At 37.4% G+C, this 15,457-nt stretch overlaps 2 protein-coding genes across 2 annotated transcripts; one reads left to right on the top strand and one right to left on the bottom strand.

The window, feature by feature from the left end:
• Positions 1-29: 29 nt before the first annotated feature.
• cimip2b (ciliary microtubule inner protein 2B) lies at positions 30-6,906 on the bottom strand. The gene is made up of 7 exons (XM_088435306.1): positions 6,825-6,906; positions 4,751-4,863; positions 4,486-4,649; positions 2,018-2,172; positions 1,464-1,596; positions 228-413; positions 30-131 (listed from the first exon to the last, which is right to left on the bottom strand). The coding sequence occupies exons 2-7, from the start codon at positions 4,807-4,809 to the stop codon at positions 37-39; spliced, it is 792 nt and encodes a 263-aa protein (XP_088291432.1). The 5' UTR covers positions 4,810-4,863; positions 6,825-6,906; the 3' UTR covers positions 30-36.
• A 158-nt stretch (positions 6,907-7,064) lies between these two features.
• On the top strand, positions 7,065-14,973 carry LOC148411540 (uncharacterized). Its single transcript, XM_088435308.1, has 6 exons — positions 7,065-7,682; positions 13,206-13,334; positions 13,425-13,581; positions 13,682-13,764; positions 14,295-14,383; positions 14,566-14,973. Exons 1-6 carry the CDS (start codon positions 7,089-7,091, stop codon positions 14,663-14,665), a joined length of 1,152 nt encoding a protein of 383 aa, XP_088291434.1. The 5' UTR covers positions 7,065-7,088; the 3' UTR covers positions 14,666-14,973.
• Positions 14,974-15,457: the final 484 nt, after the last annotated feature.

Below are 15,457 nucleotides of genomic sequence, written 5' to 3'. Positions count from 1 at the left end.
ATATAGTAGATGTATTTATTCAAATCTGTTTTCCTCTCAGCATTTTTTGGGATGGGATTTCCTGTTGGCACCTTTCTCCAAAGCTTTCTTGGAAAGACGGCCAAAGGTGTGCCCGTACATGAATTTGTATCCTGCGGGACGGTTCACACGAGTTAGTCAACTGAGGCCGAATTTTGGACGGCCCCGACGTAAATGAAAGAACATCCGAAAAGCATTGCACAAGATACCTGGGATATGTCCCGTGAATGATGGCACCACACCCCTGTGGCATGATGGATAGATCGCACGTACGGATGGTAGAGCGCTCTCGAGGCCACCCTGCTGCCTGCTGAACTGGACTAGGGCTTCATTAGTGGCAATGGGGTAACCTTTCCCAATGAGAAAGCGCTGTTGCGGCACATGTCCCGTAAAGCCTTCAGAAAGGTGTCATCAAAAATAAAAGAGAACAAAGGGATGATGTCAGCCAATATGTTACGTGTGGTTTTATAAATACACATTAAGGATTTTTTTGTACATGTTCGGATTACCCCAGGGAAAAGGATTTGTTTTTGTTATGTGAAGAGTAGTTTTGGTAAAGTAAGGATCAGTATCTCTTTCTATCTATTTCTTTCAAGGACTTTGATGCACTTGGGTTTTTTTCTCCTTAGACCAGGGATGTCAAACTCATTTGAGCATGCGGGCCTTATGGAGGAATATTTATACCCAAGTGGACCGGACCAATAAAATCCTGATTATCTCTTACTTTCTTTATATATATATATATATATATATATATATATATATATATATATATATATATATATATATATATAAAATAGTAGTAAAAGCACACTATCACTATTAGTCATAAAACATTAACATTACATATAATTTTAAAACATTTCAAGATTTTTATTTATTTAAAAAATTCATCTCATTTTTATACTTTACTAAATCATCTCGCAGGCCAGAGTGAATCCATTTGGGGACCAGAACTGGCATGCAGGCGATATGTTTGACACACCTGGCTTGACAAACCTTTAACCTGTATAAATGCTTAAAAAAAAGTAATTAACAGTTGTTAAAAGTTTTTTTTTTTGATAAATTACTTTTTCCTTGTGTCAATGATAAAAAGGATACAGTTTTAGGTATACTTATACAATTTTGTATAATCTTATTGATGGTAAGCATGGCAAATAGGAGAGCACAAAAGGCATTCTCTTTCTCGTGGGGGGAAGTGCTTTGCAAAATATGACTGAGAAGCACTGGAATAGTCTAAAGTTTGGAAACATCTTCACATTCTTTTTTTTCATGCATTGTATATTAATATTGAATTTAATATGGAGTATGTAACAACATCTTAGTTAGATGTCAAAAAAGGATTTTTGACCTTGATTGTTTTTGTTTTTTTTTCCTCTGCGGGAAATAGTCAAAATGGCTCAAGTTTTAAAAATTGTGAACCCCTACATTAGCCTCTGTTGTACCTGACATGTAGTACTTAAAGGGGTGGCCATCGTCCAACAAATATGGTTTAGCAATGGGAGTGAAGCTCTTTAAGGGCTTGTAGGGCACCACTTGGTCAGAAACTGCAGTTAGGGGCACTGTTGGCCTCTGGACCTAAAAATGAACAACAAGCCGTACCAAAATATTACCAGTACTTTTTAAAAAGAAAAATACTAGCAATTTGGGAATTATGCAAGATAATTCTACTGTGAATTGAGCTATTTATATGGCCTTCCCTTTTGGTAAAATGAATGACAATACACTGACCTGAAACTGATCTCCTCCATTCATAATTCAGCATGGGGCAACCAATTCAAGCATGTCTCATGCTAAATACAGACACTACACACTTTATTTGGTACACCTGAAGCACATTAATGTAATGCAACACAAAAGCTATTGAGTTTTCCAGTGATGTAAAACTGTGTTACTCCATTCCGGGAACTATTAAAACTCTTGTTTGGAATCTCATTAGTTTGTAATGTGTGAGTGTAACATAGTCACCGTCATGGAACACAGAGAAAGTAGCTTAAACCTCTGACTGCCGTTGTAAGTAGTTGACAGCAAGTGATGAATCCGTCGACGCCCGACGGATATTTGCATATGTGTCCTGGTAGAAGTCAGAAAATGCTCTCTGACATGTTTCTGAGTAGCTGCAGGCAATGTAGTTCTGCCTTTTGGGGATGAAACCTAGAGGGAAGAAACACAAGAGCGTAGGTTGCAGAAGGCTGAAGGGGTTTTTCCATTGATCTGGAATGTTAGATACATTATACTGTGCACAGTAAATCATTCTACGTTGGTATTCAACGCTGGAAATTTTGCAGGGTAACTTTTTGAATTACAATGGAAACCTCTTAATTTTACATGATGAATTCTACCTGGAATAAAACAACCTCAGTTTAGCGAGTAGCCGTGAAAGTCCATTATAGTCACTTGCTGGGTTTCTATTTAAAATACAACAACCTTCTTTACTTGGAAATGATCATAAGCCATTGTGCGCCTTTTTAACAGAAAATCTGTCAGTGCAGCAAATCAAATGCTGGTCATACTCAAAGGGATCACATGCACGGTCTGGTTTGAGATGTCCTGTGACCTCAAGTGCCTACAGGTCCTCACAATTGTCATGGCAGCTCAAACAATGAGGTCTTTTTCACAGTTGAAAGAATTCGTAGAACAATCTAAATGGAAATCTCTAATGGTCAGATACTACAGTAACAAGCGGACTGACCATTAAAGCAGTTCACATCCAGCATTACTGCATGCTTCATTATCTAGCTGGTTGTGTCAGAGAAATCTATAAAAGAAGACTAAGACAAGCCCAGGCTAGGCTGCAAAATAGTAACTCAGAACAACCATGATTGGCTTTTCTTGCTAGCAAGGGACAGCAGGTCACGCGTCCGTGTTTGCTTCAGGGTCTGTCAAGTGAACTGCCGCCCTTGCTCACTTTTTATTCATTCAGCAAAGCATTGCACATAACAAGACCTAACAAAAAGTCCAACTGCACAGAGTCAAGCGCCACTGTTCTCAAACAACAACATTTAAGTCAGCATTGTTTGTCAACTTTGGCAACACTGTCAGCTGTCAACATCTATATCTATCAGGCCAGCCTATATGGAGCACTCCAGTGCTGTTAGCTAGCAGCTAAATTGTGCTAGATGCTACTAAACTGCAGCCATAACCACTGGTAAGTACTGGCATACTTACCATAATTAGGTCATATTGCTTAACATCAAGAATTGGTGAACGAATATGATTTCAGAACAACATAGTTGTGTTTATATCGGGAGTCAGGAGCAGTGTTGGGCAACTTACTTCGAATCTGTAAAGCATTATTTATTACTTGTCATTACAAATTACAATATTACTGCATTTGAAATTAATGCATTACAACTACTATTGCACTACATTTATATTACTCTCACCATCCAAAACTGGAAACATGGATTTGCCATTCTAAGTGTAGTTCATTACGATCATTACACATCAAGTGGAAGGTTGGCTTAAGCCTAAAAACAGTACAAATCATTTCATCTGTATTGTATTGTAAACCTTAAAAGAGAATAAACCATTTTTTAAAATCTCTTTATTATTTAATCTGACACTTTGATGCATTGTTAATGCTTTAAGCACAATTCAAAAATTGATGGTTTCAATGGGCTAGCGTTAGCAGCTAGTCTACATCATCATCGTGTTTAACGTACTGTTTAACTTGAGTTTTTGTATGCTTCATCTTGATACACACATTGACCTATTGAACTATTTATAGACTACAGCAATTATACAGTGAAAATTAGTGTTGGCTTCCCTTGACATTATTGCTAGTTACGAAATGCTGGTAAGTCCACTGTGGAAAGTGGCAGCTTATCTTCCACGTACGACATTTTCCGGCACAAGTCTCCTAACCTCTTGGCATCGATGTGGGAGCGAGAGAATGATAATTTTGCCTTCTTTGCTTTATCCCCAGTGTCAATCATCCGCTTGTTTTCTTATCGCCAACTTCACGTTACTACGGCTCCGCTCTGAATGGTTTGTAAAATTCCTAGTGCTATTTACCGAAGTGGACAACTCTTTACGTGTCATGCACAAAGTGCACCTAACTATCCTATTCTTCTTGTCTTTATCTCTGACGAACTGAAAGTAATGGGCGTATGTCCATCTTGTGTACGTATTCAACATATTCAACCTGTCCGCTGCTGCCACACTCATCTCTGCCATAGTAGGTACTGATAACAGGAAGTTAACGTTTCAGGAAGTAAACCAATCTCGTGGTGTTTTTGGCGAATTTGGGGGAAAAGAAAAAAAAACACCTTCACGTTAAAAATGCATTGTCTTACTTTCATTTGTACTGAGTAAAATACTGTATTCTTATTTTTTGTATGTAATGCATAACACTACCGTGCTACGGCAAAACGTAATGCATCACAGTAATCACATTACTTTTGCAACACATTACAGTAATTACATTACTTTTGTAATAAGAGTTTAAATGTGCGTGGTATCTACCTGTGTAACCAGGCATGATCCGGCCGGCATGTCTCTTAGGAATAGGAATGGTTCTCGGGGTTCCATCAGGATCCGAGTCCAGGACGGGGCTCTGTAGCTCGGCCATCAGCTGGCCATATGACTTTCCAATTTTGAATTTAAGCTGTGGACGATAACCTGAGAATCTAAAAACACGCAAACCAAACATAAAAACATCCCCTATATAATCCATGTGTACTCCTTTTGTGCTGTAAATGTAATTCTTGCATGATCAGAATACACTTACCCTGGTATGTAACGTGCTCTGCTCAATTGTGTATCCATTCTGGTGTTCAGAGGCACCATTGGGTCACCTGCCCTGTTGTTGACTGGTTGCTCAGGTATTGGCTTGCTTGGTTGCTACACACAATAGTCACTTAACTAAACAGAGCAATGACCCAGAGGCTCATCCTTTCAAATAATGCTGTTTATTTTTTTCTAAATATGTACAATATATACAGGGTTTTTTCTTTCTCTGTTGAAAGGTAAATAAATACGCTCTTATTAATGCTTTCCATGATGTAACGTGAAATAATGTGCATTCATGTAAAACAGCGAGCTCTAGTGGTGAATAGTTACAGGTATGGAGGGGTTTGGAGGGAAACGGTCAGTCACTCAAAATGTACAATAACGAGAAAAAAAATGAGATGTTGATACTCTTTGAAGTCTGTTTTTATTCATTTTTATGTGAGTGTGTTTGTAAAGAAAATTTAAAAAAAATTCATCACATGCACTGTGAACATCAGTGAGGAAACTGTGCATATTTGCTTTTGTGTTACAGTGATTGTGAAAAGGCTTATGTGTGTGCGCGTGTGTTTGATGTAGGAAGCTCAGATCATATCAGCACGCAGGAATGTCCATTCTACACATTCCTAGTGTGCTAGCCTGTCGCACAGCTCGTCACTGCTCTTGTGAAACATACATTCAGTCTCCTTAGGCATCCACTGAAAGCAATAATTATGATGTAGATGCAAATTAGTTACAGTGACGACCCAAGTTAAATCTTTTTCATAAATTCCACACATTTTTCCCCGAGGCTAAGAAAAACACCTGGAAGCGTCTACGAAAGACAAAATCTCTTGTCAGCATGCAAACAAAATCAGGTGTCGATATCTTGAACCGGAAGTCTGAAAATGTTGTAGATTATTGTTTATAATGGAGAAGATGTAATTCTGTTTTTCATGTGTAGTTTGACGGTAAACTTCCACGTGGCATTAAACAGCTTAAAGCCTCTTTGTAAAAAAAAAAAAAAATCCACAATGACAGAAGCCGCAGCAAGTTGTGAAATTTGCTCTGCCACCATCATGAGCCCATATCTCAAAAATTTACCCGTAATCACAACTCAAAGCAAAATGGCTAAACAACAGCTCATTTCTTGTAACATTTGTAAACGAGGTCTCTTGTATGTTAACACTCGACTGAATTAAGAGCGTAGAATTGATTTTCATACTGATTTTCTGCATTCTAAAAAATTAAATTGGGTTAAAAATAACCCAATCATGAGTCAATAAAGGACCGACCACAATTTTAGCTCAGTTTGACCCAACATTCTGGGTTGTTTTGCACAACCCCCAAAAGGGGTCGTTTTATACTAGACAACTTCAAAGTTTTCCCATTTTGTATAAATCAAGCCAAAAATTTCAGTCGACTTGATCCAAATACCCATAATTGTGTTATTTTCAACCTAATGCTTTTTAGTGTATACAATTCTGAATTCTTAGTGTCATATTTTATAGAAGAAATTGTTGAAAAAGAGAAACAAATTTTGAAGAAATAAATTTGGCTCGCAAGGAGAAAACATTTCATATCATTAAGTCAGAAATAACCAATTCCTAATTCATGCCATTTTTCAAACATCTCGAAATAATACATAGTGATGATTGTACGACTGATCTACAGTGCTGAATTTTTATATAGTCACTTAGGAATTACTGGTGTGCAATTCTAATCAATCTGAATTTAATGGAAATATATAATTAAAACAAAAAAAATCATGAGATCATTAGAGAGCCCACCCACTATAATTAATGTATTTAAATAATATATCATTAATTTAGATTTAGTCATACAGTAATAACATGTATATGAATAGTACATCAGATAGTCATATTGCTAACAATATTGACCTTCCTATAAAGTGCATTTAATGGGACCCAAGGACAATTAACAAAAACTACATGTGTGTGTTTTCACATATAACCCTGTCTTAAGAAGAAAGAATACTGTTCTAAAGTGTAAAAAATAAATAAATAAATAAAGCAGCGTGCATAGTTCCCAAATGTAAATGTGAATCTGCACTCAAGAGTTTGGTCATGTCATACCTTGCGTGTTTCATGGGTATGCGTGAGTCCAAATGGGAAATTGGATGAAGCGCGCTCATTGTTTTCCTATGTGAGTAACAGCAAGGTGCGAGTGTGAGCATGCGGTTCTGCGGTGAGGTAGGACGAGCGACACGGAGAAGGCGTGGTGATGGTATGGGGGCGGACCGGAGTGGGATGTTTTGAATTCTACTTGAGCAACTCACCTTGAGAAGACTCTTAAAACCAGATCCTTGCGTTGCTGAAGTGGCACAGAAGCAAGGAGGAATGAATCTATACAGGAGTTTCGGGAACCTAATGGAGGCCTGGGTAGCCGAGCAAATCCCAGACCCCGAGTTGCTGGAGGATATTCCCAAGTATTCCCCCACGCGTTCACTTTCTTCCTCCGGCTTGGAGAAAAATGTGCGGGCTGAATCAGTGGACTCTGGAGTGGAGACGGCCAGCAGTGACACGTTCTGTCCCAATTCGTCGTTGTCCACGGATGTGGCGGAGATGGATTCTTTTGCATCGGCGGTAGGGACTGACAACTACATACCGTTTTCAACAAATGGACCTGCTTCACTCCCCCCTTATTCGTCGCTGCCTGCTCTCTCCCAGCCTACGAGTCCCAGCCGAGTTCAGGGATCCGTAGTCTTTAACCCGAAATTGAGACAAGCCCTCCAAAGATCAGAGTCTCGGCGACTAGCTGAGACTCATGCAGCTCATCAACATGTTCATACAGTTTCCCCACATAGAGCCCCCATGCTAAGGTCTGAGAGCTTTGGATCCTGGGAGACCGCCAGACCTTCGGTTTCGGTGTGGCGGATGTCGGACGCGAGCAAACCAACCCTGACTTCCAGAAGAAGAATGAAGCCAATGCAGGTAAGATCAGAGTTGCGGTTTGGGGATTATGTCTGGGGTTTGTATTAAATGATGTCCTTCCATGCCAACGCTGCTCAAAGTGTTAATGTTGGGATTTGAAGGTTGAGGTTGACGCTTTTGTCTGGGATTAGAATTCAGAGCTAATGTTACTGTTAGAGTTCATCCACGGGGACTAAAACAAAATTACTCTCCAAGTTCCAGTACTGGTTAAGTTGGCCCCGGGAGTTGGAACCCCGGATTTCAAGATCCAGTCGTTCCGATTGAGCAATGAGGATATCTGCCGGGTATGGATTAAAGCAGAATAGCTCCCACCAAGGGTTAGAATTTAGAACTATCTTGCAATAGGGCTGGGGTTAATTTCAGGGTGATATGCGTTGTGTCTCCCTCCCAGCAAACTAAACATGCTAATTTTGGATGGAGGCTGGTAAAGGATGCCAGCAGCACTTTGAAGAATACATAAATCTTCCAGAAACACGCTGAGTCTTGTTCCGCTCACAAAGGTAAAAGTGAAGGAAAAGATGGGACGGGGTAGTTCTCACCCTCAACTGTTCGCAACGCAGACATGCTATTACTCACTCGACACAGCTGTCCTGCTGGCGACCTGACACAAATCTAGGCTGCAAGAGATCGTAAACCAGTCTGCCTACATGACTTCAAGCCTACAGACAGTGGGAGTAATTCAAGGGGGAAATTCAGCAGTTTGTCTGTGGGGTTTCCTTTTGTTTTAACTAATCGTGGTAATTAATCAGTCAATCAAGGAGAACAGTAAGTGCCGGAGTTCCCTCTGAATCTTTGTTAAATCACCCAATCTAGCCGTCCATTTTCTGTCATGTTGAAACTATCATGGCTCACTTTGAGTGAGAGGCACGGTTCACTTTGGGTGGGTCATCAGTTCTATTCTCATTTGTGTGCCTCGTAAAATGCAAAAAGAATACATTTACTTTCTATTAATACAAACAAATGACCGGCAATTCAATAGTGTCACAGGTCTTGGTGGAGAAACGGTTAGTGCTGTCAAGAGTTCAAAAAAAAAAAGATTCACTTCTGTCATTGATCAAATAAATCTCTTTATTCTCATCTAAAAAATTCTGAGAAAAATCCTTAACAAGGGTGTTTTTAGATATATTGTGTTACTGAGGCATATAAAAAGATTAACAAAAATGGCTTCAGTCATTTATCATCTGTAACAGACACAGTTGTAACCATTTATCTTCTGCTGTACAAAATTAATTTGTCCCAGGATGGCTTTTGTACTGTGTTTTTTTTTTTTCTATTCTTGAGTCCAGTTTGTTATGTAAATGATCAAATTCATGCCAAGCAAAAAAAAAGTACAAAAATGCAGAATCTTACCTTTCGAGTGAGTCAGCAAAGGGCAAAAAAACAATACAGATCGAACTAAACGGCGGAAATCAATATGAAGTAAAGGCAGAAAACGATAACTTACAGCTTCTTAAAGTTCAAAAATTACATGCTGGAAAATTCTTCAGATGTCATTTTGCATATTGAGATTTTCGTGTATTGTGGTACGAATGAATTCGAGGCTAGTCGAAAGTGCTTGCTGCAATCTTTCATTTTGACCATCAGAAGGAATGGTGCTTTTCTTTTGTCAATTGCCAAAATAATTAGAAATGAACATGAAAAAAATCTTCATTCACAGTGATCTTTTCTCACCCCCAGCAACTCAAGCAGAAGCTTACCCTAAATGCAGATCCAATCATCATACAGAAATCCTAAAGTTAGAAGATTAGAAATCAGAATCACGCAAATAGAAAAAAACAGGTTTCACTGAGACTGCAATGAATCTGGAATTCGGACACCCCTAGGTATATTAACATACATCTCTATTTATACAGTGCTTTCACATCAGATGTAACAAAGCACTTTACAAACAGAACATTATAATAATACACCTAAAACTGTGACATGCCTACAAATGCCTTTGTATTTTGAAGCGGTTATAGATGAAAGAATAGAGATTCAAAGTCTTCTTTTACCAGTGGATCAGAGAAATCAAGATCACAGCATGCTTGAATTCGCACACGTCTGCTACAAGTTAACTCTGATGGTAAACAACAGCTGTAGCGTCCCATTCTACTGTACGGAGATAGTCCTTGGGCGGTGAGTTCAAAACGGACAGTGAGTCCTCAGTTTCCATTCTTGTTATGGCGCCATATTGCAAATTTGTTCATAAGAGCGTGCCATAGTCTTGCTTTGTGCACCGGTGCAGTCATGCAGGAACAGACAATTTATTTGGACAACGCAACAGTCTGTAATTAGCTAGTAAATAGCTAGTTCTCTCATCTAGCTCCAATGATTCAACGCCCAAGTCAGCTATGTCAATTGTGATGGTACCAATAGTTACTGAATGGCGTAAAACTGCTAAAGGTCCCAGATTCATACAGTTTATACTGCTCTGAAAATCTGAGTTTGAGGCATTTTTTTTAAAATCAAGTTTGCATGTTCTCCACATGTGAATTTAGTCCAAGTTTATTAATGATATTGGGCTGATAGGCGCTCTGGGTTTGGTGGTTAAATCCAGGAAGAAATAGTCATTGTAGAACGATCCTATGACAAATAACTGAACTTCTTTCCACTTCCAAAGAATGGTCTCTGTACTTTTTTGAAAAAGTAAAAGTAGTTGTAGCTGCAATGCATCTTTTTCTTTTGCCAGAGCTCTAATTTTAGTTCCTATAGTTTGTGTGTGTCCCTCTGAATGGCACAGTTAACCGCACTGTGTATTTATGATGCCCTTTTGGTGCTGCCTTTGTTCTTGGGTGTTTACATTATGATTCTGCAAGAGGTGAGTGTATGAGTTCTTGATTAACGACACCACACAACATAGTTTACAGTCATTTACAAACTATAATTAGGTTTAATTAACCTTTTTTTTTTTGCTGAGTTTAAACACTGGGCAGGGCCTATCAGATTTTTTTTTTGATGCTATCAATCTTGCTAAGCAGGTTGAAAATAACCTTGCATGCTCCTTGTATAAATGCAAGAAAATCAGTGATTGAGTGAGCAAAATTTAAATTTAATTTAGTTTTTAGAACAGTGCTGAAAGGGAATTAACCTCCAAACAAGGCTTAAATGTTGGTAAATTAGTATGGATCCAATGCTAATAGACTACCTACAAAAATTCAACCAAAACAAACTTATTTTTTGCATTTTGATCTGAACGTAGGAGAAAAATGTGTTTCCTGCTCATATACGTCGCCTGACCAACACATCAGAAAATACAAAGTAAAAAGAACGCCAAGTGAGTAAAGTGAGTGAGTAGGTTAATTTTTTTGCTCATCTTGTAACATAACTATTAACAAACTCCTTTCATGTCACTTTTTTTTATTAGGTTGGTGACTTGTGAGACAATATCTTTAGATGGCTTAGTAATTGGCTAACATGTTAAACAGGATTTTCTTCAGTAGCATTTAGTGGCTGCTGAGTGCACATTCAGAGTATCAGATCTGGCTGCAACAATGTTTTACATGCCAGCGTGTTGTCATGCATACGCAGAGGACATTCTGTTGGCTTTCCACAGTGTTCAAAGTGAGTAATCTGAACATTCTGGCAAATTCCCGATGGGCTTGTACAATACACGTACCCAGCGCAGCCATCAGTTTCTCCCGGTCCCCAAACCTGTGCTAACTCTTGGGGTAAAACAGTTCAGGCACTCCTGACTTAAATCATAGTATATGATAGTGAATTTGTGACTTTACGCTCCATGTGAACACATTGAGTTGTGAAATTTAAAATCTACTCCAGTTAAGATGGTCCTTATGTTTTTGTTTTGAATGACAATGCAATTTTGTTCAAGGGTGCTATAGAGTAAGATCACTGTCAAAAAGACGTTTGCATGTTTCACCATTCGAGTGAGTACGACTGATGCAAGACACAATCTCTCCTTTGGATTCTTGGACCTAATCCTTTGCATTCATAGGTCTGATCCTTTGGATATGAGTTGTATATGCAAATTGAGATGACATCACGCCGAGCTACAAGGCAAAATCAGTCGATCTGCAAATCATCTGCGCCTCCATTAGTCAAGCTCTTTTTAACAGCGATCTTACTCCATACATTAACAGCTGATACTTTTCAATGTGAATGTCCAAATTATTCATCATTTTTTTTATGATTTGGACTGACAAGCTCATGACCCTAGCTTGTAAGCTAATGATGCCCTGTGACTCCAAATCCATATTGTTTTGAAAATCATTTATATAAATTATAAATTGGTCCCTCATTTTGTTTTTTCAAAATTAACTAATAACCACAACAATAAATAAGTAAACAATAAATATAAAACACTTTATTTGTAATTAAGTGATGTTTGTTTCAGAATAGGATACCACTTCAGCAGATTCCAAATCAACTGCAGTGCTTGTTTCTACCAGCAGAGGCCACTAGCTAGGAATGTCATCATCTCAATTTGCATATTCAACTCAAATCCAAAGGATCAGATCCTCAAATGAGGAGATGAGATTCATACGAAGACATTAAGACGTGTCTCGCGACATCATAGTCGTGCAAACGAGAGTTATATTCAAAATATCTTGCACCTGGAAGTCTTCAATCGTAAACTCCAGTAAACAGGCCTTCATATCATTTTGGCAACACAAATCACAAACATTGTACACTATGCGTCAGAGAGGAACAGTCACTCACATTGAAGTTAAAAGTATATAAATGAAGGACGGAGTATTTAGAACATGAGTAATGTTATTTGTTTGATTTAACAACTGAATCCAGAGTTTCGAAAGTCATTGTATTTCATCCTTATTTTTTTATTCTCAGGTGTCAAATGGTATTATCATTATATATATATATATATATATATATATCATTATATATATATATATATATATATATATATATATATATATATATATATATATATATATATATATATATATATATATATATATATATATATATATATATATATAATCATTGATACTTTAATTAATTAACAATACATGTAAACATATGTATTTAATTCCATATTTAATTAATTATGACAGTTTTATTTAATTATTAAATGAAACTTTTAGTGATTTAGTCACTTTAGGACCTTCATAGGAGTGAGAAGTTTGATTTTTTTATTTAAATGTTGTCAATTCATTATCACTGGGTGCCTCTTGTAGGTGACTAGTTGTTTACTACATGGAGCAATTATTTTTCTCTGGTTTAAAACATATGAGCTATATGCTTTTGCAATGCTGTAGACACAGTGGGCACTCCTGTGTGCAGTAGTGTGCCGAAAATGGTTTGAATTTGTTTCAAAACGAGCAAAAACAGGAAGCGCAGCATAAGATGCCTTATTTGTGCTGGTATGACAAATGTTTGCTAAATCTGTTTTATGTGTCAGATATCAGAATCCACGTTGGCTCTGTTCCCTCCTTTTTATTTATTTATTTTCCTGTGTGAGCCCTAAAACTCCAGAGCTAAAATTGAGTCCCCGTTGCAGCCCCGTTCATGGTTTACCCAGCTCAAAGTCACTTGACCTAGGCTCCTGGTGTTGGCTTTCAGGATCCTCATGATGTTTGCGTCATGGACCTGAGTCCTGGGCTGAAATACTTGGAGCAAGTGTGCCAAATGTGGGAAGACATCGCCAAGCAGCAGCTTGCCAATGATGTTTACCATGTGGATAGGCCTCAGGTAAATTACTGTTTTTTTTTTTTTTTCAAAGCTTTCTACACATGGATGCCATCCCGTGTATTAATGACCTTCTCCTACTTCTTTTGTCAGGCCTCCAGTAGCTATCAATCATTACACCAGGAACTTCCTTTTTACGGCACCAGGCTGGAACAGCTTTCCAACGATAACAAACAGTTTGATGTATTTCCTTATGGACGTTTTCGACAAAGATCAGCTTCAGACACAACGATACCATCAACACAGCCACGTGAGGTTTTAGATTTTACGGAAATATTTTGGAACAGTAAAACATTAAGATGGTGAATGGGTTTAATCTTCATTGATTGATTGATTGATTTTCTAAACAGGAAAATTCAAGTTGGGCTCCAGAGGGCAGCAACTAAGTGTATTCCACCGACTGGAAAAGGAAGCTCAGGACAATAAAATACAGGTAAAAACGCACCAATAAGTACAATAACGTTTGAGATTATTTTTATATCATTGTATGATTTTTTTCATAATGTAGATAGTAATGAAATGGAGTTCTTACTGAATTATTAAGAAAAGTACTAATAGTAAGAATAGTAATAATATTTTGTTAGGATATTTGTTTCATTAGTGAATATTACAAGTGACAGACTTTCAAGAAATTATAGCACTTTAGTTTGGTTTGAATCATTCTAATATTAGTATTTTTTTAAATTATTTTTTATTGGATTATTACGTAGTCTTCTTACTATTCTATATTATTTTGTATTAATCATATTTTGATCACAATACTGATGTTTTTTATATGAAATGACATGACGGTTTTTAAGGGCTTGAGATTTTTTTTTTTAATTTGTAGTGTTGTGGTGGTATTGAATGTGATTTAAGTTGTTTTTCATACAACTTATAGTACACATAAGCCTTAGTAATTCTGTATTTTGTGCTGTAAGTATTTTTTTTCAAGGCGTTTGTCTTCTTTTTTTTTTCCAAAAGGATGACATAGCGCATAAAAGCAACAAGAACGGGAAGATGAAGTTTCTGTCTCTTAAGAGAGATGAGTCCAGTCTTCAAAATCCAAATAGGTGAGTTCAAACATTGTTGACCAGTGTAAATACTGTCAGTGCTTAGTGTGGAGCGTGCCCGTGCCATATGGTGCATGAGGATGAAGAGCTGCTCCGACATGGCATCCGTCCGCCCTTCTGCCTGCTTCCTGTTGTCCGCTCATCTCAGCTCTGTTCATGTTGTTGTTGTTGTTTTATTGCAGCCAACTGATGCAGTCCTTTGAAAGAAACGCCGCCCGCAGACAACTAAGCCAACTTTTCAGGAAGAGACGGAGAACTCTCCCTGTTCTTATTTCACGTTGACAGGACAGGGAATACATAATTATTTTAGCTGTATACTTCTGAGGATAATATAAGTTATTATAAAAATATGCGTTAATTTGACATTTGTATTCAACCATTTTGTATTGTGTACATTTGTATCATGCAATACCTTTCGCTACAATTGTTAACTCGATGAGTCAATACATGTAAACTTTACACGGTTTCTGACAGAATATCAAAGGTTTTTTATTTTTTATTGTATACATTTGTAACTCACACTGCCATTCCTGATATGTAAAGTCTGCACCTTGGAAAAAACAGCATCAAAATAAATGCTACAGACTGGCTTTTTCTATGTTGAATGAGCTTTTCGGTTATTTAAAAAAAAAAAAAAAAAAAACATGATTAAAGACCTAATTATGAACAATTTGGTGCTGGTAAAAACATACTCAAGAACACCTTATGTTTTTAACATTTATTTTTGCTACATTATGTTCAATATATTTCAATCAGTTGAATGTTTTGTAACATATCCCCCACAAAAGGGTTCATTAATTGTGTGCCTAAATATTGTCGTGCACCTACCTTATTTTTCCGACCATAGGCTCACAAGATTATAAGTGCAGTCTCAATGAACTGGTTTATTTTGGGAAATTTCTGCAAATTGAATGCACTGCATTTTAAGGATGCAAGGTGCTTTACTACACATGATGGCAAACAAACGAGTACTACAAAAAGGTAAAAAAATCATTCAACTTCAAATGTTTTCCTTTCTAGACAGATGTAAAAATATGATGTTTTTGGATCCTAGGGGGAGCATGTAAAGGACTA

The sequence above is a fragment of the Hippichthys cyanospilos genome, chromosome 15, assembly GCF_059441005.1.
Source record: "Hippichthys cyanospilos isolate Australia breed blue-spotted pipefish chromosome 15, RoL_Hcya_1.0, whole genome shotgun sequence".
NCBI classification, from domain to species: Eukaryota; Metazoa; Chordata; class Actinopteri; order Syngnathiformes; family Syngnathidae; genus Hippichthys; species Hippichthys cyanospilos.
The sequence above is the reverse complement of the archived record's forward strand: the minus strand, read 5'-3'. Positions and strand labels throughout refer to the sequence as shown.